The sequence below is a fragment of the Delphinapterus leucas genome, chromosome 1 (assembly GCF_059928025.1).
Source record: "Delphinapterus leucas isolate spDelLeu-1000000601 "Yukka" chromosome 1, BTC_Dleu_Yukka2, whole genome shotgun sequence".
Taxonomy (NCBI): domain Eukaryota; kingdom Metazoa; phylum Chordata; class Mammalia; order Artiodactyla; family Monodontidae; genus Delphinapterus; species Delphinapterus leucas.
The window spans coordinates 145,121,476-145,146,959 of NC_143129.1; the positions used below are offsets into that span (position 1 = coordinate 145,121,476).

The window sequence follows — 25,484 nt, forward strand, 5'->3', positions numbered from 1 at the left end:
TATTCCTTCTGCCGAAGACCACCCCAGGCCCGGTTCTGCGAGCTCTGCAGAGAAGGGCGGGCTGGCGGTTGCAGGCTGGGTTCGGGGTGGGGTTCTGGTGGCAGAGCCAGTGCTCCAGCAGGGCCTCCCTGCCTCCTCGCCACTCCACAAACACACCAACCACACGCCCATCTCAGAGCGGTCGCGTTTTCCCCAGCGCCTTCCCAGCCTGCCCCACACTTCGTTCAGCCTCTACTCAAACACTACCTTCTCACAGAGGCCTCACCCTGTGAGGTAAGGGCCAACACACCCCACCCCCAGCTGCTGGTGGCTCGGTGTCCCTTCCTGGGTGCTGCCCTGGTCCCCAGGGGACTGCCTCACCCAAGGTTTCACCTCCTCCCAGGCGGTGGCCAGTGGCCAATGGCTGACGTGGGACCACTTGGCCTCGATTTGGGATGGCTCTGAAGGGCCACCCGGTACCGAGCTCTCTAGAGGACCCACGGGGGTCTCAGCTCCCCCTGCCCAGTCACGCCCTCCTCCCTTGCTCATGGGTCTCTGGGGAGTGCGCCCCAGTAAGCCTGCTGCCACAACTCTCCATCTCAGAGTCTCGCCTTCGGATCCTCTGACATACCTTTCTTTCTGCACCGTCTCCCCACGTTGGAATGTAAACTCCATGACAGTAGGGACCTTGTTTTGCTCAATGCTCTCTACCTGGGGCCTTGCCTCATGCCTAACACATACTAGATGCTCACAGACACCCGTGGAACGAACCAAGTGGCTGAGAGCTTATCATCCTGAGCTGAGGAGTGGACACTGGGATTCTCTGCAGGTTCCCAGACATCTCTGGGGAGAGGGTCCCTATAACAGGGTGGTCTTCCAGCAGCCAAGCAGGTAGGCCCCATGAGTCACAGTGATTTGTGTATTCATGTTAAAGGGAAGACGGTATGAGACACCCAGGTCACATACACACTTTAAGGGACTTCGTCCCGCCACAAAAGAGGAAGCAGGGAGATGCTGTCTAAAGCCTGAGGTGACCCTGGCCTGCTCCTACGCCAGTCTCGGGCCTGGTGCTGAAGGACAGAGCCCAGCAAGTCACAGAGCCTCTGGCGAGCACCTGCCCTACATCCAGCCTGAGTCAGCCTTGAGAGAGGACAGAGACGGCCTAAAGGGCCCCCCGAAGTAATCCCACCTTTTCACGGAGATTCTGAAAACCTCTAGACCCATATACTTGAAACCTCCTGGTCAAATGCAGCCTGTTAATCCCAAAGTAGGGAAAACCTGAAAGGGAGGTGCTTTACTCCCACTCTGCAGGTGAGGAAACTCAGGATCTGAGTGGAAGGTAGAATGTAGGAGACTCTTGGAAATGGCGTTCCCCAGTCCACTGATGCCTGCCAGAAAGGAATTGAGCTTTCTAATGGATCAACATGACACTTAAATACATGACCAAATGAGAGCACGTTCACATGTGCTCACAATGCCATTGTCAAAATTTTGGTTCCAAATGCCTGTTGCTTAAAAGTCCAAGTCCCTATAGGATGACTTTTATACTAATCGTGGGACATCCCCGTCCACCCTCCTGCTTCCTTCTCCCAGACTCGCTCTGACTAGGTGAGTACTCTGTTCTCAAGTCTAAGGCCAAATAGGGCCTGAAGGTCATCCTGTATTTCCTCCCTCCCTGTGTTTAACGAGGAAGGTAAGAGGGTGGGGAGGATGAGGTAGGTGGGCGTTTGGGATTTGGGGAGGCAGGCACAACTCTATGGAGGAAGCAGCTGTCATCACATATGAACTTCCCAGTTCTTCACAGTACACCACGTGGTGTCTGAGCCTCAGTCTCCTCACCTGCATGCGGAGGATAGAAACGCCAGTCCTGCCTGCCTCACTTTGCAGACCAGCTGCAAGGTGCTTGAAGGGAGAGAGCAGTGGGTGCCAGGCTCCACAGCTTAGCTGCAAGGTCCAAGGGGACAGACGAAGGCCAACCACTAGGGCTGTCCTCACTCCAGGGGCTGGGATGAGCACCCAGGCCTGCCCTGTAACACTGGCACCCTTCCAGGGCAGTCCTCAAGCTGCAAGGTCACCTGCTGACGGCTCACTTACTTGCAGCCTCTGACCCACACGCTCAAGACCCAGGCTGGCTTCGCCCTCTCACTCCCCACTCTCCCACCAGTAGCAAGGGGGCTTCAAGCCACCACCATCACTCATCCAAGAATGACCGCAATGGCCTCCAGCTCTACTCGGTACAGTCGCCCTGCCAACTCGCCCTCCACACGCCCACAGAGTGTTCTTTAAAAAAATCCCTTTGACTCAGCAATTCTGCTTAGGAATTTATCCAATGGCTGCGCTGGCAGAAGTACTCTAAGATACGTGAACAAGGATGCTCGCTGCAGCGTTATTTGTAATAGCTAACAACCAGAAATAACTCGAATGTCCATCGACAGGTATTAATGCAGCTGCTCAGAAAAACAATATAGCTCATATGTGCTGATGGGGCAAGATCTGCGATCCCAAGGTATTAGGTGAAAAAAGGAAGGTGCAGAATGGTCTATAAATAGGATGACACTAAGCAATGTACATATATACATCCTTATTATACATATACATTTTAATGGCGCTACATGAGAAACTCTAAGTTGTGGTTACCCTTAGGGAAAAGGACCAGAGTTGCCTTGGGTGGGGGGACAACTTTTATCTGGGGAAGCCTGAAGTGCCAGCATTCAAGGCCCTTGAGAGCTGGCCCCTCCAGCCTCACCCCCGCCCTCCCTGCGCTCCCCATTTCCAACCACTCCCCAGTGCTCCAGGATCTTTTTCGCCCCACTGCTTTTGCACACCCGCCGCCTTCCCCAGTAACCCCTTCACACACACCACCACCAGCCCAATCTGTCCTTTTCCTGGTAAACCCTGCCCTGCCCAGCCTAAAAGGTACCTTGTAAAGTGGAAGGAGTACAACCTGGGAGTCAGGGACACGGGGCTGGAAACAGCACTGTTATGGATGGAGGTGACATGGGCTCCTGGACCCCTCTTCAGAGTGATCCTCCCACAGCAGGAAGTGTCCTGGCTGCCTGCTCTCAGTAAAGTCCCTCGGGAATCGCACTCAGCCCAACAAAGCCACCTCACCCGAGGTCTCTCCCGAATTGGGAGCAGTGTTATCCAGTGACTGGTGACAAGTCACTGGTGTTTGTAGAAAGGCTCAGCACCTCGGCTCCATGAGGACAACTCTGTTCCAGGGGGCCCACGGAGCCGGGAACCAGCCAAAGGCCTCAGGTGCAAACTCACTGAGCTCAGTCCCTCCTCCACCCGGTGCTGCTATCGTCACTCCCCGCACATGCTGACCCTCAAGGCTCTCCCCAAGCTGTCACCTGCAAATCTCCATCTCAGGGTTTCCTAGGGGAGCCGACCTACAACACCAGCTGCGTGACCTTCAGCAATTCCTTACACCATCTGCTGCCCCTCATCTACAGGGCCCAGAATGCTGCCCGGCACACAGGAGGAATTCGACGCTTCTCTTGAATATGGAAACATTTACCTTGCAAGGGTTTTGTGAGGACTGAGCAAGATGCTGTGTATACGCTGCCTGGCCCAGAGCAGGACTTGATGCTATCTGAACAGAGGCCAGCTGAACCAGGGATGTACTCAGTCCATTAACCAAGGTACTAGTGAGAAATTTACAATGAATATTCTATTCAGATCTTCTGCAGTCATTGTGGAATGTGTCCACAATTTAAGTAATGCCATAGAACCTAGCGACCATCACAGATGCCTAATATGAAGCAAACAGTGTAGGTCATATTAGCCTCAAGTTTCAGATGAAGAAACAAACTCAGAGAGATGAAGATTCTTATTTAAAGTCACAAGATGGGTCATGGACAAAGCTGGGGTAGGTCAGGCTCCAGGGCCAGCACTTGTGCGGAGGCAGGCTCATGGCAAGGGCCCGCACGCATCTGTGGGTGCCCCTCCTGATGACACCCCCACAACAAGCACAGGCTCCAGTGCACCAGAAGGGCTCTTTATTGTCAGTGAGACCACCAGCCAAAGGAGCACTGGGCTCCGAGCAGGCTCCAGGCACCACCCAGGCCCCAGGACCCTCAGGGGGAGAGGGGCACAGGGAGCTCCAGGCCTCAGAACGGTCCTTGGCTCACACAGCACCGTGCAAATACAGAGCTAAAAACTTCCTGAATGTCTCTGGCTGGAAACCAGTCGGCCCAACAGGTTCCTGGAAAGAACACAGCCCATTAGGATCCTGCTACTAGGTTTAATGGCAGCAATTAAAACAAAGGTAGGTTTCATGCAAATCCTAAGTGCCTGGATACTAACTGTTTCTTTCTCTCACGACCAAGGAGGAGCGCTGGGGAGCTGGTGCCAAGAGATGCCGGGGGCACTGGACTAGCGAGGAGGACACGAAGCATCCCAGAACCTTTCAGCCAAATCGTCTGTTGACATTGCCCTGATCCCTAATCCTGCTCACCTCAACCACCACAAACAAATGTTCTGTTGCCCCTTTTAATTCCCAGGGACAATAATCCCTCACTCCTTCCACACACATTTATCAGGCACCTTCTCTGTATCAGAGCTGTGCCCAGTGCTGGAAACCCAATAATGACTTGAATCTGGCTCCCACCCTTAAGGAGCTTCCAGCCAGGTTTGCAATAGTGATAATACAAGGTGATGGGTCTCATAATAGAAGTAGGAAAAAGACACTAAGAAAAGAGGGGAGAAAATAACTAACACATTGACTTCCATACATGGACGAGAGCATGTATGAATGAGTCTTAAAGGGCAAGTACAACAGAATGGGCCAGAAAGAAAAAAGAAAGGAGACTTCAGAGAGGCCAGTATATGCACTGGTCCGGAGGCACAAATGAAGGTGGGAAGAGCTAGGGCGAGGCTGGAGCCCAGGGTCCGTGATGGTGGAGGTGGGGTGGGTGCGGGAAGAGACAGGTAAGGAGGAGTCACATGACCACACCAGCAGAGGCCTGGCACTAAGTCACTATTTTGGAAGGAAGAGGCTGAAAGAAGAGGACCTGAAGACGTGAAGGGGAGAGGGAGAGCACAACTAAGAGCAGAGGGATGCGGAGGAGGCTGGTGTGGCCGCACAGGTGAGGGACCATGAATGGTGTCTGGGGCCAAAGAGAAGGGACCAGACCAGTAGGCATTTCAAGGGTAGACAATACTGACAGACACTGGAGAACTCATCATTCCACTAACATACAGATAATGTTCAAAGGCTCAACAACTACATTTCAACAAATCTACTGAGGCCCTGTGTGGGACATGGCTCGTCAGCCACAGATCCAGCAGCACCCCACTCTGTTCTGTCTCATCCCCCAATCCTGTTTTGTCTCTTCAGAGTGCTTATCACTGCCTGATATTACATTATGATTCTATTTAGATACTGCCACTGCCCACTACACAGAACGCAGGCCTGCTCTCTGTCAGCTGAGCACTGAAGGTGCAGCACTGAGCGACAGTGCCATGGAGGAATGAAATGAGCGCATCATTCGTGGACTCAGCCTTTGAGCATCTCAGTGCTCGGTTTAACAGAGGAGAAGAACACATAAACGGATAACTATAGAACAGCAGCGTGACTGTGCTGTGACTGGGGGACCCAGGGGCTATGGGAACCCACCCAAGGTACTTAAGCAAGGCTGGGATTGGGATGGTGGGTCTTTATGCTAAACCTGGAATGACAATTAGAAGACAAGCAGATGACAGAGAAATGGGGGAGGTTGGGTGGGGGAGAGGGAGGAGGGAGCAAGAAGGAAGCAGCCTCCTCTGTAAAGGGAACAGCACCTACTGGGATCCTGAGCTACTCAGGCAGTGGCGCGTACTGGACAGCTACAAGGAGCTCGGCGTGGTGGGCACTGGGGAGCGCGGGAGGTGAGGTGAAGAGCGGGCTGGGGCGCAGGGTGGAAGGCACTGTTTTAGGTAATGGGCAGGGCTGAAGTATCCCTCCAGGCAGAGGTCCTGAGCGTGAAGACCCTAAAGCCGGGGCCCCACTCACAAGCATCCCGTCAACCCCAAGCCAGGCTCACTCTGGGGAGGGTGAGTCCTGGCCCTGGGCCCATCACCAGGCCAGAGGCGGCTGGACTTACCACAACTGCCTTCCTTCTGACCACCGGGAGACACCAAAAATGCTCGTAGAGGAGCTGATCCGAGTCTATCCAGACTAGATTCTTGACACCATCATCAGAGGCCAGATCTGTGGTGTTCAGCTGTAGCACCAGGAACTGGAAGACACGTCCATCAGTGCCCACACTTTGCACGACTACTGGCTGCTCCAAAACCTTAGTGTCGTTCTGAGAGGAAAAGAGGACAAGTAAATCAAATCAGAAATGGTGGGGTGAAAGGAGCAGCACAAACCAGGCAATTTCTAGTTCTGGTCTTTGAAATAAACCCCCACCCCTCTTTAGTGGTTCCCCCCGCAGGACACTGAAAAGAGAATGCGGAGTTGAGGGCACTGTCCAGGGCCAGGCCTTCTCGCCCGCACCCAGCCTGGCTCTGCCTGGCCTCAGATGCCTCGTGGCCCTGGGGTACCTGCTCTTCAACTTGAGCACATTAAAGTACTAACTCCTGCCACTGAGAGGTGACTGCCAGGCAAGCTGCACGGTACAGAAGGATGAGCTGGGAGGTTAATGACGGCGAACCCCTCAAACTCAGGGCCGTAACCTGATGGTGACAACAGTGACGTCTATCAAATGTTAACCTGGAGGGTCAATTCATATAATATATATAATCTCATTCAGTTCTCACTCCATTTGACAGTTGAGGAAACAGACTGGGTGAGGCAGTGACTCATCTGAAGTCACAACGATGTGTGGCATCAGAACCTACAATGGCTAGTGCTAGACCAGTCACACTTTCCATCTGCCTTACTTTACTCCTCAGGGCTGGGCATCTGGAATGCCCTAAGCCCACTGGCAGGCATCTCACCTGAGCTTCAGCCTCTCAGTGCAACTCTGAGTATGTGACAGATTCCTGAGTGTCCACTCCAGCTGTGTCGGCCCCAGGATTCCACCAGTCAACACATTTGCTGATTACCTCTTTCAATTAGTGCCACTTGTTAACAGTAATACTACTAGCGACCATTTACTGAAGGCCTCTCATGTGCCAGGTATCACACCAGTTTTACATAAAGTCACCTCTAATCTCATAAATCCAGTGGTATATACCCACTTAACAGATGAGGAAACTGAGGTTCAGAGAGGTGGTGTAATTTGCTCAAGGTTACCCAGGATCACACCCCAGGCTATTAAATCACTTGGAATCTTACTGTTCTGGTCTACACCTAGTGTCCCATTGTATCTCATAGTAGCTCCTCTGCCATTCTCAAAAGTATACCAGTCTGGATGACAAATCATATGTTCACCCTGCTGAGCCTGCAGGAATCCAGCTTGGTGACTGCTATCCACTGGACAAAGATTCAATAGGCAGGCCCCATGAAGCAAAGCATCCTTGATTCAAAGATGCTGCCTACAATCATCACTCCAGGGCTGAATCTGACATTAGGAATAGCTAATGTCAGACCTCAGTGTAGGCCACACTGGGACCGTTGGCCTTAGAAATACCTGTTTTTAGCTGCATGAGAAATAAAAAAGAAAAGTACCTCTAAGTGTTAGCTGAGAATTCTGTATTGACTCTTATCTCCCTCTACAGATCAATAAAACTGCAGGTAGTACATAAATTTCTCAGCAATTTTACCTTTTACACAGAGGCTCTTCCCATAATTGCTCAACTTCACATCCCCAGGAATAATTTGTACCTGGAGGGGTTGGGGGAGGCCTCCTCTCCTACCCAACTGGGTGGCAATTAGTGACAGCACTGCTACCCATGCTCTGCTGGCACAGAAGCTACAATGAGCCTGCAGGCCTGGGACCTGGCATGTGACTATCTCTGCCTCCCTATCCTTGCCCAGAGTCAGGAGGCAGCATGTCCTCTGAAGCTGGAGAGATCAGGGCTCCAATGCTTGCTTCCCTACTCATTAGCTGTGGGATCCTGGGCAAGTTACCAAACCTTCCAGAGCCTTCAGAAAGTATGTCAGAGAATGGGAATTAAGATAACCTCCCAAGGACTAGAAAGACACAAAAAGGTCACATAAAGATGTGACAGCTGCTAATCTCTTAGCTGTGTGACCTTGGGGAAGTTACTGAGCCTCCCTGAGCTTCAGTTTCTTCATCTGTAAAATGAAGCTAATAGTATCTGCCACGGGGGGGTTGCTACAAGGATTAAATAATGCAATGGTTCTCAAATTTTAGTGGTGGTTTTCAAATTTGAGCTTGTACCAAAATCACCTGGAGAGCTTGTTAAAAGAGACTGCCAGGCCCCACCCCCAGAGCTTCTGATGCAGGATGTCTGGGGTGGGTCTGAGAAGTTGCATTTCCAACAAGTCCCCAGATGATGTCCATGCTGCTAATCCATGACCATATTTTGAGAACCACTGCTCTGAAGAGCCCTAATTAAATGTTTGGCACGTAGCAGATGCTCAACACAGGCAAGGTCCATACTACGCTCCATCTCATTAGGCTAACCACACTGTACAAACCCCACTGAGACCAAGTAAGATGGGAAACAGAACATTCTGAAGTTCATCACTCCTCCAGGAGGGCCTTAGGCTCTAACCAATACCTGGGAGCCCGACAGCAGCCCTCAACATCATCCCTCCCCTCTCGCCCCACAACACACACACAAAAAGCCAGGGATCTGGTGTCCCAGGCCTGCTTGGGGACTCCCATATTGTCATTCCCTTCCTGGAGGCCTTTGCTCCCCCGCCGGGCTTTCCTCCAATCATGGGACAGCACTGTGTGACAACCCCTCAGCCTGCATTCTATAACATCTATAGTCCCTGAGACCTCCTCTTAGAATCAAAGGGCTACCATCCAAGTGGTATCTTGGGTCCTCAGAACCTGTCCTGAGTGGGCAGGCAGGCCTGGGCCATCTCCTGCTTCACTTCCTCCTGCCTGCCTGATGGAGCCTTGTGCTCTGGGCTCCAACAGTACAGAACAGAGGCAGTGTGCTGGAGCACAGACAACTGAAGCCTTAGGAGTTGGGTCTACCTAGTCCCAATCCTTTCTCCACCACTTACTGCTGTGTAATTCTGGACAAGCCTCCCTGGGATTCAGAGGCATAATCTGAAAAATGGCGATCGCAATGAAACCTTGTGGTTTATTGTGATACAAAAAATGAGGCATCTTATGTTAAAGACAAGCACATCGTAGGCCCCCAGCAGATGGCAGCTCATCTCTGTAGGGTGAGTGGAAGTGCCTCTCCCTAAAACTCCTCAGTCAAGCAAAAAAATAAATCCCTCCATGCCCCCTTTCCTTTGAGTAGTGTAAGGCAGGAAACCAACACAATGTAAGGCAGCTCGGTGGTCTTCTCCACATACGTACCCCATAGAGGAGCCGAGCCTGAGCCAGGGCATTGCCAAAGGCAAACAGGATCATCTTGGCCCGCAGCTGATCTGGCTGAAAGCGGTGTGGTCGTAAATTGGCTGACTCCAGCAAATACAGGGTATGGGGATATGGGTAAGGATAACCCTCCCGGAATCCTGCAAGACATGCCATCATGTGGAGAGGTAGAAAAGATTAATCAGCCTGCCCCAAAGCCTCAGGAAAGTCACCCAACCTCAGCTTAGTGCCAGGCACGACAGAGACTCAGTAGAGGTAGATATTATCACTATAGCTCAGGGGCTGGCAAACGTCAACCTGCCGGCCTAATCTGGCCCGTTTTTGAAAAGAAAATTTTTACTGGAGCACACCCACACCCACTCATTTACATATGTCTATTACATAGCTGTGACAGAGACCATACGTGGCTTGCAAAACCTAAAATACCATTTGGTTCTTTACAGAAAATGTTTGCCAACCTCTTCCAGGTGATTCTTGCAGGCTAGCTCTAACTCCACCCCTTTCTCGCTCATTCACGCACACAGATGATAGTGATATTAGAAGGATAACCTGAAATCTATGGTAATTATTTTTTTAAAAAGCACATCACTTGCAAAATTCAATACTTGATTATTAGTAACAAATGACTTGCCTCATGCCTCACAACACTATGCTGAGCATCAAAGTTCAGCACTTGTTCATCTCAGCCACAACCCTGCCAGGTCACCACTGCTTCCCCTACATGGCCATGAGCAAACCCTCGGAGGCTGGGGGCTTCTAGAGTGACTGACCTGGATTAGCGAAAGTGGGTGAAACAGAGGCAGAAAGAGGCTGGGAAAGTGTGGGCTCTGAAAATCCCAGAGGAGAGCACTGCTTAAGAAAAAGACATGACTTTCCTGTCTGCCTCAGTTCCTCTGCACGTGTGAGTACCCAACACTCAGCACTCACTGCCAAGCTCTAACACAGGAACCAGGAACAGAGCCCACGTGGCGCCTGCCACTGCCTTTGAGGGGCTCACCAAGTCTAGAGGGGAGACAGACAGGAAAACTGGTCACATCCACACAGAGGGACATGTCAAGACACGAGGGAAGCCAGGGGGCTGTGTGAGGACAGACGAAAGGCCCCGGACCAGACTGCGAGGTTGCAGAGCATTTCTGGGAAGAAGTGAGTCCTAAGATGAACTGTGACAGATGAGTAGTCATTAAACGGAGACAAAAAGAGGTGAATGGTCAAAAGTGCAGGCAGAGGGAAAAGGAAGTGCCAAAGCATGGTGGTGAGAAAAGCCACAGTTGGAATACAGGGGGCTTGTGGGGGAGGAGACAAAGATGAGGCTGGAGAGAGGGGCAGAGGTCAGATGTGAAGGCCTTCATGTGATAAGCTAAGGAGTTCAAACTTTATCCAACAGGCAATGGGGAGGTGGGCATGGAGAGCAATGGGATTAAATCTGTGTTCTATAAAGACTACTCTGGGGCTTCCCTGGTGGCACAGTGGTTGAGAATCCGCCTGCCAACGCAGGGGAGACATGGGTTCGATCCCTGGTCCGGGAAGATCCCACACGCCACGGAGCAACTAAGCCCGTGAGCCACAACTACTGAGCCTGCGCTCTAGAGCCTGCAAGCCGCAACTACTGAGCCTGTGTGCCACAACTACTGAGCCTGTGTGCCACAACTACTGAAGCCCACACGCCCTAGTGCCCGTGCTCTGCAACAAGAGAAGCCACTGCAACGAAGAGTAGCCCCCACTCTCCACAACTAGAGAAAGCCCGCGTGCAGCAACGAAGGCTCAATGCAGCCAAAAATAAATAAATAAATTTATAAAACAAACAAACAAACAAAAGACTACTCTGGAACTGTGAACTAGAGGGACCAGAGAGGAAAACAGCCTGGGTCGGACTAACCTGTCGAGAGGTTGTGGTAATAGGCTGGATGAGACACAGTAGGGACTGACTGAGGTGTAGCTGTGGAAATGGAGAGAGGTTAAGGAGAAAGGTGCTACCTTAATGACTGAGTGGATGGCAGGAACTGCAGGCCTGCGCAGTCTGACTCCCTAGTTTCTGTCTTGGCTCACTGGGAAGGTGGTGGTGCTTTGTTTGACGGAGGTGGGATGAAGAGCCCCATTCAAGGACTGTGGGCCTTCCTCCATCCTAGCAGGAGGTTGGCAGAGTTTACAGGGTACACAGAGAGGGGGTGCCTTTCAAGGGAACTATGAATAAAGGAAACACCTGATGCCTGGTCAAAAGCCCCTCAAGCTACCCATTACAACTGATGTAACAGAATTACTTCTCAGGGGTCAAAAGTAAAGTCAGCCTTTGAGCCAATCCAAACCTCCCTGAGTCTCAGTTTCCTTGCCTATAAAATGGGGTTTACTGGTACCTATCTCACAGGGCTGCTACACGGCTCTTAGGAGAAAATGCACATGAGGTGCCGAGCAGATACTAAGTACTCAAGTGTTTCCTTTCTCTTTGGAGAAAGCTTGTCCCTCATCTGCACACTGCCTAAAGTCAAAGGCTTTGATACTTACCTGTGTCATCGTTCACATCATAAACACTGCATTCCTGAAGACCCACAGTGGGAGATATGGGATAGAAGGTCTCAAGAACATGATTCTTAGTAGCTTCTACTTCCTCTTGGGAGGCTATGGGGGGCAGAGGATCCTTGGCATTCAGTTGGGCTCCACTGGAACCATGGACCTGAATAAGAGTAGACTCTAAAGGGGGAGAAAAACGATTAGTCTAACCTGGTCTAAAGCCTTAGCTAGGCAAAGTCTAAAGCTTTCATCCTGCCATGCTCCTCAAGTCTTTTACAGCTTTACTATCTGATCTGCCTCATCACAGAAAACAGAACTTTGGAAATTCATCCTTGCGCTTATCATGTAAGCAGGTGAGCCTCCTTCACTTGATGTCTGGGTGCCATCCTCTGCCTCTGCCGGGCCTTGGAGTAGACAAGGAAACATCAGATCCAAAGGACTGAGTGGCCTGGCTGAAGTCACAGAACAAGCATGTAACAGGACTGGAGTTGAAATGAAGGTCACATCATTCCTTAATCTAGTGATATTCATTCTAAAGAATAGAAGGGGACATGAGAACAAGATGGTGGAGGAGAAGGACCTGAGCTCACCTCCTCTCACAAAAACACCAAAACAACTAACTGTTGGGCTTCCCTGGGGGCGCAGTGGTTGAGAGTCCGCCTGCCGGTGCAGGGGACACAAGTTCGTGCCCCAATCCGGGAGGATCCCACATGCCGTGGAGCGGCTGGGCCCGTGAGCCATGGCCACTGAGCCTGCGCGTCCGGAGCCTGTGCTCCACAACGAGAGAGGCCGCAACAGTGAGAGGCCCGCGTACCACACACACACACAAAAAACGAAACAACTAACTGCTGAACAACCATCGACAAAAAAGGACTGGAACCTACCAAAAAAGGTATTCTACTTCTAAAGACAAAAAAGAAGCCACAGCAAGATGGTTGGAGGGGTGCATTCGAAATACAATTAAATCCCACATCCACTGAGTGGGCAACTCACAGACTGGAAAATAATTACATCACAGAGGTTCTCCCACAGGAGTGAGAGTTCTGAGCCCCACAAAAGGCTCTTCAGTCTGGGGGTCTGGCATCAGGAGGAGGAACCCCCAGAGCATTTGGCTTTGAAGGGCAGTGGGGCTTGATTGCAGGAACTCGACAGGACTGGGAGATAAAGAAATGCCACTCTTGGAAGGCGGACACAGGGTCTTGTGTGCACCAGGACCCAGGGGAAAAAGCACTGACCTCATAGGAGCCTGGGCCAGACCTACCTGCTGATCTTGGAGGGTCTCCTGGGGAAGTGGGGGGGGCGGGGGGCAGCTGTGGCTCACAGCGGGGTCAAGGACACTGGTGGCAGAGGTACTGGAGAGTACTCATTGGCGTGAACTGTCCTGGAGGCCACCATTTTGATGCCAAGACCTGACCCCACCCAACAGCCCACAGGCTCCAGGGCAGGGATGGCTCCAGTCAAACAACCAACAGGGCGAGAACACAGCCCCGCCCATCAGCACACAGGCTGCTTAAAGTCTTCCTCAGCCCACAGCCCCCTCTAAACACACCCCTGACACAGCCCTGCCCGCCAGAGGGACAAGACCCAGCGACACCCACCAGTGGGCGAGCACCAGTCCCTCCCACGAGGAAGCCTGCACAAGCCTACATGTAAGAATGGATACTATAAAACTCTTAGAGGAAAACATAGGTAGAACACTCTGACATAAATCGCAGCAATCTTTTTTGATCCACCTCCTAGAGTAATGAAAATAAAAACAAAACAAACAAATTGGAAACTAATCGAACTTAAAAGCTTTTGCACAGTAAAGGAAACAATAAACAAAACAAAAAGACAACACACAGAATGGGAAAAAGTATTTGCAAACGATGCGACTGGCAAGGGATTAATCTCCAAAATATACAAACAGCTCATGCAGCTCAATATCGAAAAAAAACCCAATCAAAAATGGGAAGATCTAAATAGACATTTCTCCAAAGAAGACATACAGATGGCCAAAAAGCACATGAAAAGATACTCAACATCACTAATTATTAGAGAAATGCAAATCAAAACTATTAAGAGGTATCACCTCACGCCAGTCAGAATGGCCATCATCAAAGTCTACAAACAGGGACTTCACACAGTGGTTGCAGAGTGGTGGCACAGTGGTTGAGAGTCTGCCCACCAATGCAGGGGACACAGGTTTGAACCCTGGTCTGGGAGGACCCCACATGCCATGGAGCAACTGAACCCATGCGCCACAGCTGCTGAGCTTGCGCTCTGCAGCCCGCAAGCCACAGCTACTGAGCCCGTGTGCCACAAATGCTCGGGCCCACACTCCTGGAGGCCGTGCTCGGCAACAGGAGAGGCCACTGCAATAAGAGGCCCGTGCACCGTAGTGAAGAGTAGCCCCCACTTGCCACAACTAGAGGGAGCCCGCGCACAGCAGTGAGGGCCCAATGCAGCCAAAAATAAATAATAAATACAATAAGTAAATTAAAAAAACAGTCTACAAACAATAAATGCTGGAGAGGGTGTGGAGAAAACGGAATCCTCCTACACTGTTTATGGGAATGTAACTTGGTACAGCCACTATTGAGAAGAGTATGGAGGTTCCTTAAAAAACTAAAAATAGAGCTACTACCATATGATCCAGCAATCCCACTCCTGGGTATACATCCAGAGAAAATCATACTTCGAAAAGATACACGCACCCCAGTGTTCACTGCAGCACTATTTACAACAGCCAAGACATGGAAGCAACCTACATGTCCATCGACAGAGGAGTGGATAAAGAAGATACATATATACAATGGAATAATGGTACATATATACAATGGAATATTACTCAGCCATAAAAAAGAATGAAATAATGCCATTTGCACAAGATGGATGGGCCTAGAGATTATCATACTAAGTGAAGTAAGTCAGAGAAAGACAAGTATCATATGATATCACTTATATGTGGAATCTAAAAAAATGACACAAATGAACTTCTTTACAAAACAGAAACAGACTCACAGACTTAGAAACAAACTAATGGTTACCGAAGGGGAAAGGTGGGGGGTAGGGATAAATTAGGTGGTTGGAATTAACATATACACACTACTATATATAAAACAGATAATCAGGGGCTTCCCTGGTGGTGCAGTGGTTGAGAATCTGCCTGCCAGTGCAGGGGACACGGGTTTGAGCTCTGGTCTGGGAAGATCCCACATGCCGCGGAGCAACTAAGCCCGTGTGCCACAACTACGGAGCCTGTGCGTCTGGAGCCTGTGCTCCGCAACAAGAGAGGCCGCGACAGTGAGAGGCCTGTGCATCGCGATGAAGAGTGGCCCCCGCTCGCCGCAACTAGAGAAAGTCCTCGCACAGAAACGAAGACCTAACACAGCCAAAGATAAATAAATAAATAAATAAATAAAAAAAAAAGACCTCACCTCAATCATCACCTCCTCTAGGAAGCCTCCCTCAATTCTTTCCATAAAAGAAAAAAAGAAAAACAGATAATCAACAAGGACCTACTGCAATAAGGTATATGGGAAAAGAATCTGAATAGATGTATAACTAAATCACTTTGATACACACCTGAAACTAACACAACACTGTAAGTCAACTATACTGCAATATAAAATTAAAAATTTAAAGAAAAAGGATTAGTTAAGAATAGTTTTTATCCTAAAAGAAAAAAAACATTTGTTAAGGTATTAATCCCGGGTTTCTTGAGAGAGGGACTGACCAATGCGCTCTTCTTCCTGTGTTCTCTTTCCAGTGAGCCTTGAGGCCTGGGGATCTCTGTGGGCTCAGAGGCTGTGGGTTCAGACCTTCCCAGGCACCTGCGTTAAGCTGGGGACGCAGAAATGAGTGAGAGTAACTCTCTGCTTTCACGGAGCTGGCTAGGGAGTACAACAAAAGTATGAACCACACTCAGAGAGAGCAGAGGTGGGGACAACTGACCTCTTCTGGGATACCTGAGAAGCTTCCTGAGGGAAGCAATGCCTTTAAACTTGCTTCTGAAAGATGGATAACAGCAGAGCTTCTCAACACTGGCACTCTTCACATTTTGGATGAGGTAATTCTTTGGTGAGGGAGGCTGTCCTATGCACTGTAGATATTTGGCAGCATCCCTGGCCTCTACTCACCAGATGCCAATAGAACTTCCACTACCAGCCCCAGCTCTGGTTCAAGTTATGACAAACAAAAATGTCTCCAGACAATACCAAATCCCCCCTAGAGGGTAAAACCACCCTTGGTTGAAAACTGCTGTGTCAGAGTTTGCCAGGCAAAGAAAAGTGAGGAAACTGTTCTAGTGAAGTAGGAGTAACATGTTCCAAAGCACAAAGCATGCTGCTCCATGGCAGAGCTTAGGGAAATAAGTCCAGATAACTGGAGTATGATATGGTAGGAAGGAGGGATGGAGAGAGAGAAGTACTGAAACTACAGGCTAAGGAGAAAGGCTACCAAATCCAGGAAGAGGGCCAGATTGCCCTCAACAGGTCAGAGTAAAAAAAAAAAAAAAATAGAGCCAGTCAGAAAGCCTCACTTAAGTCAGATTAGCATATTTGCCACAGGGACACATAGGTATATGAGGAAATGAACTGACATCTGACTGAGCAGCAAGACTGCTCGCTGTGAATGTGTCCAGATGCCCTTCACAGAGGTCCCCACAGGAGGCCAAATGCCATCTGGAAAGACTCCTGGAGAATGGCCTCCTAGGGATTCTCCATGGGGTCAAACCTTCCTCGTGGTGCTTGGGTTTTGAGAAATACAAATCAAATACTACAAAGCGCAATGTGATGGTAACTGACCAAGGCTGATGATCCTATCTGTCTAAAAACTGGTTCAGCCATAGCAAAGATCAATAAAACTAAAAGTTGGTTCTTTGAGAAGATAAACAAAATTGATAAACCTTTAGCCAGACTCATCAAGAAAAAAAGGGAGAGGACTAAAATCAATAAAATTAGAAATGAAAAAGGACAGATTACAACTGACACTGCAGAGATACAAAAGATCGTAAGAGACTGCTACAAGCAACTATATGCCAATAAAATGGACAACCTGGAAGAAATGGACAAATTCTTGGAAAAGTACAACCTTCCAAGATTGAACCAGGAAGAATTAGAAAATATAAACAGACCAATCACAGGTAATGAAATTGGAACTGTAATTAAAAATCTTCCAACAAACAAAAGTCTATGACCAGATGGCTTCACAGATGAATTCTATCAAACATTTAGAGAAGAGTTAACATCTATCCTTCTCAAACTCTTCCAAAAAATTGCAGAGAGGAACACTCCCAAACTCATGCTATGAGGCCACCATCACCCTGATACCAAAACCAGACAAAGATATCACAAAAAAAGAAAATTATAGACCAATATCACTGATGAACATAGACTCAAAAACCCTCAACAAAATACTAGAAAACAGAATCCAACAACACATTAAAAGAATCATACACCATGATCAAGTGGGGTTTATCCCAGGGACGCAAGGATTCTTCAATATACGCAAATCAATCAATGTGATACACCATATTAACAAATTAAAGGATAAAAACCATATGATCATCTCAGTAGATGCAGAAAAAGCTTTTGACAAAATTCAACACCCATTTATGATAAAAACTCTCCAGAAAGTGGGCACAGAGGGAACCTACCTCAACATAATAAGAGCCATATACGGCAAACCCACAGCAAACATCATTCTCAGTGGTAAAAAACTGAAAGCATTTCCTCTAAAATCAGGAACAAGATAAGGATGTCCACTCTCGCCACTATTATTCAACACAGTATTGGAAGTCCTAGCCACAGCAATCAGAGAAGAAAAAGAAATAAGAGGAACACAAATTGGTAAAGAAGAAGTAAAACTGTCACTGTTTGCTGATGACATGATGCTATACATAGAAAATCCTAAAGATGCCACCAGAAAACTACCAGAACTAATCAATGAATTTGGTAAGGTTGCAGGGTACAAAATTAATGCACAGAAATCTCTTGCATTCCTATACACTAACAATGAAAGATCAGAAAGAGAAATTAAGGAAACAATCCTATTTACCATCACAACAAAAAGAATAAAATACCTAGGAATAAAACCTACCTAAGGAGGCAAAAGACCTGTACTCAGAAAACTGTAAAACACTGATGAAAGAAATCAAAGATAACATAAACAGATGGAGAGATAAACCATGCTCCTGGATTGGAAGAATCAATATTGTGAAAATGACTGTACTACCCAAAGCAATCTACAGGTTCAATGCAATCCCTATCAAATTACCAATGGCATTTTTCACAGAACTAGAACAAGAAATTTTACAATCTGTATGGAAACACAAAAGACCCCAAATAGCCAAAGCAATCTTAAGAAAGAAAAACAGAGCTGGAGGAATCAGGCCCCCTGACTTCAGACTATACTACAAAGCTACAGTAATCAAGACAGTAGGGTACTGGCACAAAAACAGAAATATAGCTCAACGGAACAGGATAGAAAGCCGAGATAAACCCACGCACATATGGTCACCTTATCTTTGACAAAGGAGGCAAGAATATACAGCGGAGAAAAGACAGCCTCTTCAATAAGTGGTGCTGGGAAAAATGGATGGATACATGTAAAAGAATGAAATTAGAACACACCCTAACACCATAAACAAAAATAAACTCAAAATGGATTAAAAACCTACATGTAAGGCCAAACACTATAAATCTCTTAGAAGAAAACATAGGCAGAACACTCCATGACATAAATCACAGCAAAATCCTTTTTGACCCACCTCCTAGAGCAAGGGAAATAAAAACAAAAATAAACAAATGGGACCTAATGAAACTTAAAAGCTTTTGCACAGCAAAGGAAGCCATACACAAGACAAAAAGGCAGCCCTCAGAATGGGAGAAAATATTTGCAAATGAAGCAACTGACAAATGATTAATCTCCAAAATATACAAGCAGCTCATGCAACTCAATATCACAAAAACAAACAACCTAATCCAAAAATAGGTGGAAGACCTAAAGAGACATTTCTCCAGAGAAGACATACAGATGGCCAACAAATACAAGAAAAGATGCTCAACATCACTAATCATTAGAGAAATGCAAATCAAAACCACAATGAGGTATCACCTCACACCGGTCAGAACAGCCATCATCAAAAAATCTAGAAACAATAAATGCTAGAGAGGGTGTGGAGAAAAGGGAACCCTCACACGCTGTTGGTGGGAATGTAAATTGATACAGCCACTATGGAGAACAGTATGGAGGTTCCTTAGAAAACTAAAAATAGAACTACCACATGACCCAGCAATCCCACTACTGAGCATATACCCTGAGAAAACCATAATTTAAAAAGATACAGGTACCACAATGTTCATTGCAGCTCTATTTACAATACCCCAGAGATGGAAACAACCTAAGTGTCCATCATCGGATGAATGGATAAAGAAGATGTGGCACATATATACAATGGAATATTACTCAGCCGTAAAAAGGAATGAAATTGAGTTATTTGTAGTGAGGTGGATGGACCTAGAATCTGTCATACAGTGAAGTAAGTCAGAAAGAGAAAAACAAATACAGCATGCTAACGCATATATGTGGAATTTAAAAAAGCAGTACTGATGAACCTAGTGGCAGGGCAGGAATAAAGACACAGACATAAAAGAACGGACTTGAGGGCACGGGTGGGGGGTAAGGGGAAGCTGGGATGAAGTGAGAGAGTATACACTACCAAATGTAAAATGGATGGCTAGTGGGAAGCTGCTGCATAGCACAAGGAGATCAACTTGATGCTTTGTGACGACCTAGAGGGATGGGATAGGGAGGGTGGGAGGGAGGCTCAAGAGGGAGGGGATATGGGGATGTATGTATACATATCGCTGATTCACTTTGTTGTACAGCAGAAACTAACACAACATTGTAAAGCATTTATACTCCAATAAAGATGTGGGGAAAAAAAACTGGTTTGGCCAACAGCACTGTCATTTACTTAGCATGTGTCCTCCCTTACTGGGTATGCAAACATCATACCCACACCTCAAGAACAGTTTTCTCAAGTATTTCCTGTTTCCTCACACATAATGTGAAATGAAGATAAATGTGCCTGGACCTCTCCTAACCTTGGGTTTTAGGTTCTCCCCACAGACCACTCTACTGTGGTTTCCAATTCAATTCCCTCCACATCCCTCCTCCAGCAACAGCTCCAAATGGGGCAGTTTAATTAGAGGTAATACTTGATAATGGGCCAACAAGTACTCCTCTATTAATGAGGTTCACTAACTTCCTTAGTGGTGCCATTACCTCCACAAAGCTGACTCCTTGCCAGAAAGTCCATACTCAAAGGGCAAGTTGGAGAAACCTGACCAAGCAGATGTCCTGAAAACCCCAAATTACTCCACAGCTGGTTTCTCTGCTCCAGGATTCACCAAAGACAGCACTTGTGATCTCAGAACATCCCTGTCTAAAACATCTGAGGTTTGGTATTAATTCACCCATCCCTTCAGTCAGCACCTTTTGTGTGGCATGAACTGTTAGACACTGTGGACAAAAATGAATATGACACAGTCTCTATCATCAGAAGTTCAGTTTAGTGGGACAGACAGATGTTAAATAATCACAATATAGTAATAATGTGTGTTATGATAAAAGTAGGCATATGGACACAAGGAGCACAGAACTAACCTGTGGATTCACATGGGAAGGGGGCTTGAGCTGAGTCATGCAGACACATAGAATTTAGTCAAATGAGGAAAGAAGAAAAGAGCATTCCAGACAGAACGTACAGCACATGCAAAGGCAAAGCTTGATGCCAAAAAGCTGCACGTGGCTAAGTGTAAACTGGGAATGGAGGTGGGAGCAGGAGGTAAGACGAGAAAGACCAGGTGGTGGCCAAATCACAGAAAGCCTTGGAAACCACGATAAATGGTCAAGCTATTGCGAGACAATGAAGGATTTGAAACAGGGAAGGGACATAAGACAACCTGCACTTTAGAAAGATCATTCTAGCAGCTATGTGGAAAATGGATTTGGAAAATGAGAAAAGCATGAATGGAGTAAGAAGGCTCTTGCAGTAGAATATGAGCTTTGGAGTGCAGACTGTATGTTTTATTACTTCCTTATCTTCAACATTTAGGCACTGAGAGGCACTCAACAGATACGGTTTGAATTAAGTTTTGAAAAGAAATGATTAAAAAAGAAAAAGGCTGGGGCTTCCCTGGTGGCACAGTGGTTGAGAGTCCGCCTGCCGATGCAGGGGACACGGGTTCGTGCCCCGCTCCGGGAAGATCCCACATGCCGCGGAGCGGCTAGGCCTGTGAGCCATGGCCACTGAGCCTGCGCGTCCGGAGCCTGTGCTCCGCAACGGGAGAGGCCACAACAGTGAGAGGCCCGCGTACCGCAAAAAAAAGAAAAAGGCTGGGTTATGGCTAATGAAATGACACTGAGGATGTCATTTCAATGTCTGAGCCACAAAACTGGACCATGAAGGATGGGAGTGAGAATAGGTATGGCAGCAGGGAAGGGAATATAAGCTGGTGATGGGGCTAAGAGCAGAAAGACAATGAACAGACAAAGGCTTTCTGCTATACAGGAGGACCAACCTCGATTCCAGGTGGTGGATAACGTGTTGTTTTGGGCACAGATCCGTCTGGCCAGAGAAGGATGCTTGAGAATCTGGGATTTACACAGCTGTATCAGACTGTCCACAATGACTGGGCTTGGAGAAAAGAAGAGACATTTGGAGATGTAAAGCAACAGGCTGACTCCAAGATCCATCAGTTGGAAACCTTGACTTGGGGGAGACTTACCAGTAGGTCTCTCTCTTGGGGATGTCTTCAGTAGAGTGCCAGAGACGAGCGTGAAAGATCACATTCAGAACACATTCATCTTGATTCTCTATGTGGTTCCTTGGATCGTCAGCAAGGCTAAGCACTTTCTCAGGAAGGCCTTCTATTAACTTGGTCTTGGTAAGCCAGAGAGCCTGCTTTACACCTTTAGAGTCATCAGTCACAAAAAAACCAAAACCAAAAAAAAAAAAGTCATTCAGGAAGAGATGCTTATCCCTGCCAGGTAGCATTTTGGGGAAAAAGCAGCCTTGAGAGAGAGATGGGATTTGTTCCGACATCTGAGGGGTCAGAACTAAAATAAAAAGCAGAAGCTATGAGAGCCAGATTTCAACTCAGCTTCAGGAATGACCATCTAAAGACAGTTAACAGTTGATTGAGGCAGTGAGTACTTGCCTCAGGAGGAATTCAAACAGCCACTAAGATGGCTGAGATCATGAGGCTGAATCTTGCAGGCAAGGATTTGTTTGTTACCTGCAGAATTCAGACCCCAGATTACAGGACTACATCATTAGATGCCAACCTCTCAAAACCTAGATCCTTTCTATTAACCAACACCCTAGTCCCTGGCTGGAAAAGCTCATGTCTGCCAAATATATGTCATTTAATAGATATGGGCCCAGGATTAAGTACATACTGCTCTATCAAGGGAAACAGCTTTTGGAAATAATGGAAATAACTTCTGGATCATGAATAACTTGAGGAGCCCTGAGTTTGGGAGCACTAGATTATCTTTCGCATCTGACTCTGAGAGATTCTGTAACAAGCTATTTTATAAGCAGATTTTTGTATGAAGCCCTATGAAATGTACTGCTGTATTTGTCAAAAGAATCATACTGAGGATGTTGCTCAATTTATTATGCAGGGTCCTCCCTGAGACCTTCTGAACTTCTCCCTGGCCTCTGTACAGGAAGGTTGGGCTTTTCCTGGGTAGAGTACTGTTTTGTCTTTTGGACATGGTGAATTGCATAACTCACAATGTTTCTCTATACCAGGGGTCAAACTTTTTCTTAAAGGGCCAGACAGTAAATATTTTCAGCTTCTGGGCCACAGTCTCTATCACAACTACTCAGCTCTGCCACTGTAGCATGAAAGCAGCCATAGGTAATCAGTAAACAGGTGTGCATGGTTTCACTATAATAAAGCTATTTATAGAAACAGGCAACTGGCCTAGTCAGCAGACTCCATCTCTGTACCATTTGTTGACTGCTAGCAAGCTGAGAGTCAACTTTGGGGCTCCCCTGGACAAGTACAACCTCACAGAATGGATTTTTTGTATTCACTGTTTCATTTTTCCTTTGTGCTGATCCCCTCACCTATTTTTAATTTAATCTGGCTGTGCTACAAAATTTCTGTAAGATGCCCAAAATACTTTTCAGGAAAAGAAGGAGTATAAATAAACTAAAAGATCTGATTCAGAGTGCTTAGTCTCTAAAAACTAATTTAACCCCCTTACTCTCAGCGGGATGGGCTGCGGTGCAGGCTACTCATCCCGGTTGAAAAAACATCACTCGACTCAGAGATGTATCTTCATTTGAAAAACTATGTCTGGGATTAAAGCAAACTTAGCACACTTTGAGGGAAACACCCTCAGACAATTTCTTCTGTGGTGATAAATGAAAGGTAATGAGACTTTTCACTTTAAGGCTCATAAGACATCAGAAACACAAATATTTAGAAATGTTAACTTCTGGATTTTGTGGTGCAGCAGAAAGAACCCTGGACTGGGGGTCAGGTAACCTGACTTTTAGTCCCAACACTGCCACTGTTCCTTAAACTTGAAAATGGATAAAATACTAAGAATTTATGGTTCACTAGTATATGAATAATATGTAAGAGCTGCCATTTACTGAATATTACCATCTACTCTGTGCCAGGAGCTTTAACTACAAGTTGGATGGGATTTTATGGAATGGAGGATGAAACTCAAGAGACTAAGGAATTTGTTACAAGTCCCAAACCTTGTAAGCGATGGGGCTGGGAGGATAACCTGAGTCTGTCTATGTTAAAGCCCATGATCTCTCCATTACCCCAATCTGCTTCTCTAGCCCTGTATCTTGCAGTTTTATTACAGACTTTACAGAACCTCTCTGCATATGGTGAAAACATAGGGTATGTTTTCAGCCTAGTCAAACAAGTTAACCTTAACTTCTAAGACACAGCTAATGCATTTCATCCACATGGTAATGTTACCAGGGTCACTCAAGGGTGCCAAGTCTTGTGAGGTCCTTCACAGCACCCTGTGAGGATACTGGAAGTGTTTAAAGGCCAAAAAAACAGCTTTCAGGAGTGGGTTTGAGCAGCTTAAGAGGCTAGCCAGTTTACAAGTTTTTTTCAAACCTAGGATTTATTATCTGGCTTAGTCCCCAAATCCTGCCAGGTCTCTTTCTTTCCTAATTACTTACTGGAAAATTCTGCTCCCACTTACCTGGACCATTTTGTGTTTTCAGGACCTGTCCTAACCCCACTCTGATTTAGGGACTAAGGAAGAATGAGGAGGAAAAAATGCGTAAGAGGACTCTCAATAAACAACCCCCTCCAGGGACTCTGGAACATAATTTCCGGTACTGCCCCAGACATACAGATGGTTTTGGCTAAAGTCATTTTGACCTGTTCTTAGTTAGAGTGAAAGGGAGCAGAAGTGGACTAGATGGATTTTAGGCCCAGATCCTTTCCCTGAAAACATCTCAACTCTGACCGTTGACAAAGGACATCGACCTGGGAAACCAGAGGTGTAGCCCTGGCTTCACTAGTAACGCACAGCGCACCTGTGAGCAGATCACTGGCAAATCACTTCCCCTCTGTCACAATTACCAATTCTAATTACCAATTAACTTGATTGACTAACCTGAAATGAGGCGATAGACCTGCAGATTAAGTACCGTTTCTGTTGTCTCTTTGCACTATAATCCCCCTCCAACTAGTTCTCAAACATAGTTACATCTCCAGGGTGCAAGAGCTGGGTCAATGTGAACCACCTAGTCAAAACCACTCATTTCACAGGAAATGGAGGCTCAGGAAGCTTCAGTCACTTGCCCAAAATCACACAGAGGGTGAGGGGCAGGGCTAGGCCTAGAAACCAGATCTTTTCACTTGGCCACTAAAACTCTAATACTCCCTCACACATACTGCTCTTTACATCTCACTTAATCCTAACAATCCACAGAAGATGAGAATCAATATCGGGCCACTTCGCAGACGGAGAAACCGAGACCCACTAAGTTTCAACGTCTTGCCCAAGGCCACAGAAGGTCGGGGTCAGTGCTGGGTAGAGGACCAAGGTCCCCTCCCGCCCGTCCTGGGGCCTCACCCTCGAGGAGGCGGCAACGCTGGTGGAAGACGTAGCAGGCCTGGTCTTTGTACAGCGGGTGCTCGTGAAGCGGGGGCAAGCGGCGGAACTTCGGGGGCGTCCAGCCAGGGTCCCAGGGCGGGAAGACTGGCCGCGCCAGACCGGGCATAAAGTGCATCTTCCCCGCGTAGGTGATGGGCTCCAGTCCAGGAATCTCGTACACCCTGTCCGGGGGAGGAGGCTCGGGCTTCCGCGTGGAGCGCACGCCCCACTCGTACGCCCCGCGTCTTGGGGCCCCGCAGCTCCCAAGACCGAGCCGCCCGGGGCGAGCAAGCGCCAGCCTTGCTGACCTCGACGCCAACGCCATACCGATCCGATCTCTTCAAGACCTCCACCTGGACGCCGCCATCTTCCCGCGCTCAAGGCCTGCTGGGAACGAAAGGAGCCGAACGCCGAGACTCGTTTTATGAGTGGCAGCCACTTTAACCAATCATCGTCAGGGCA

The 25,484-nt window shown here is 47.6% G+C and overlaps 1 protein-coding gene across 2 annotated transcripts; it reads right to left on the reverse strand.

The window, feature by feature from the left end:
* Positions 1–3,958: 3,958 nt before the first annotated feature.
* MRPL37 (mitochondrial ribosomal protein L37) lies at positions 3,959–25,422 on the reverse strand. Of its 2 annotated transcripts, XM_022575749.3 has the most exons (7): positions 25,002–25,421; positions 21,656–21,839; positions 21,449–21,564; positions 11,874–12,059; positions 9,357–9,514; positions 6,066–6,269; positions 3,959–4,186 (listed from the first exon to the last, which is right to left on the reverse strand). In XM_022575749.3, the coding sequence occupies exons 1-7, from the start codon at positions 25,345–25,347 to the stop codon at positions 4,109–4,111; spliced, it is 1,272 nt and encodes a 423-aa protein (XP_022431457.1). In that variant the 5' UTR covers positions 25,348–25,421; the 3' UTR covers positions 3,959–4,108. The 2 variants fall into 2 exon arrangements, with proteins under 2 accessions (XP_022431457.1, XP_089778305.1); XM_089922179.1 differs by lacking the exon at positions 3,959–4,186 and having other exon boundaries at positions 4,201–6,269; positions 25,002–25,422.
* Positions 25,423–25,484: the final 62 nt, after the last annotated feature.

Bases quoted from the DNA above. Each gene is read 5' to 3' on its own strand.
- MRPL37 (XM_089922179.1), bottom strand. From the start codon at position 25,347: ATGGCGTTGGCGTCGAGGTCAGCAAGGCTGGCGCTTGCTCGCCCCGGG. The intron at 12,060-21,448 runs GTTGGTCCTCCT...CTCCCCCTTTAG, and splicing joins ATCCACCACCTGGAATCGAG to AGTCTACTCTTATTCAGGTC. The intron at 9,515-11,873 runs GTAAGTATCAAA...CATGTCTTGCAG, and splicing joins TGATGTGAACGATGACACAG to GATTCCGGGAGGGTTATCCT.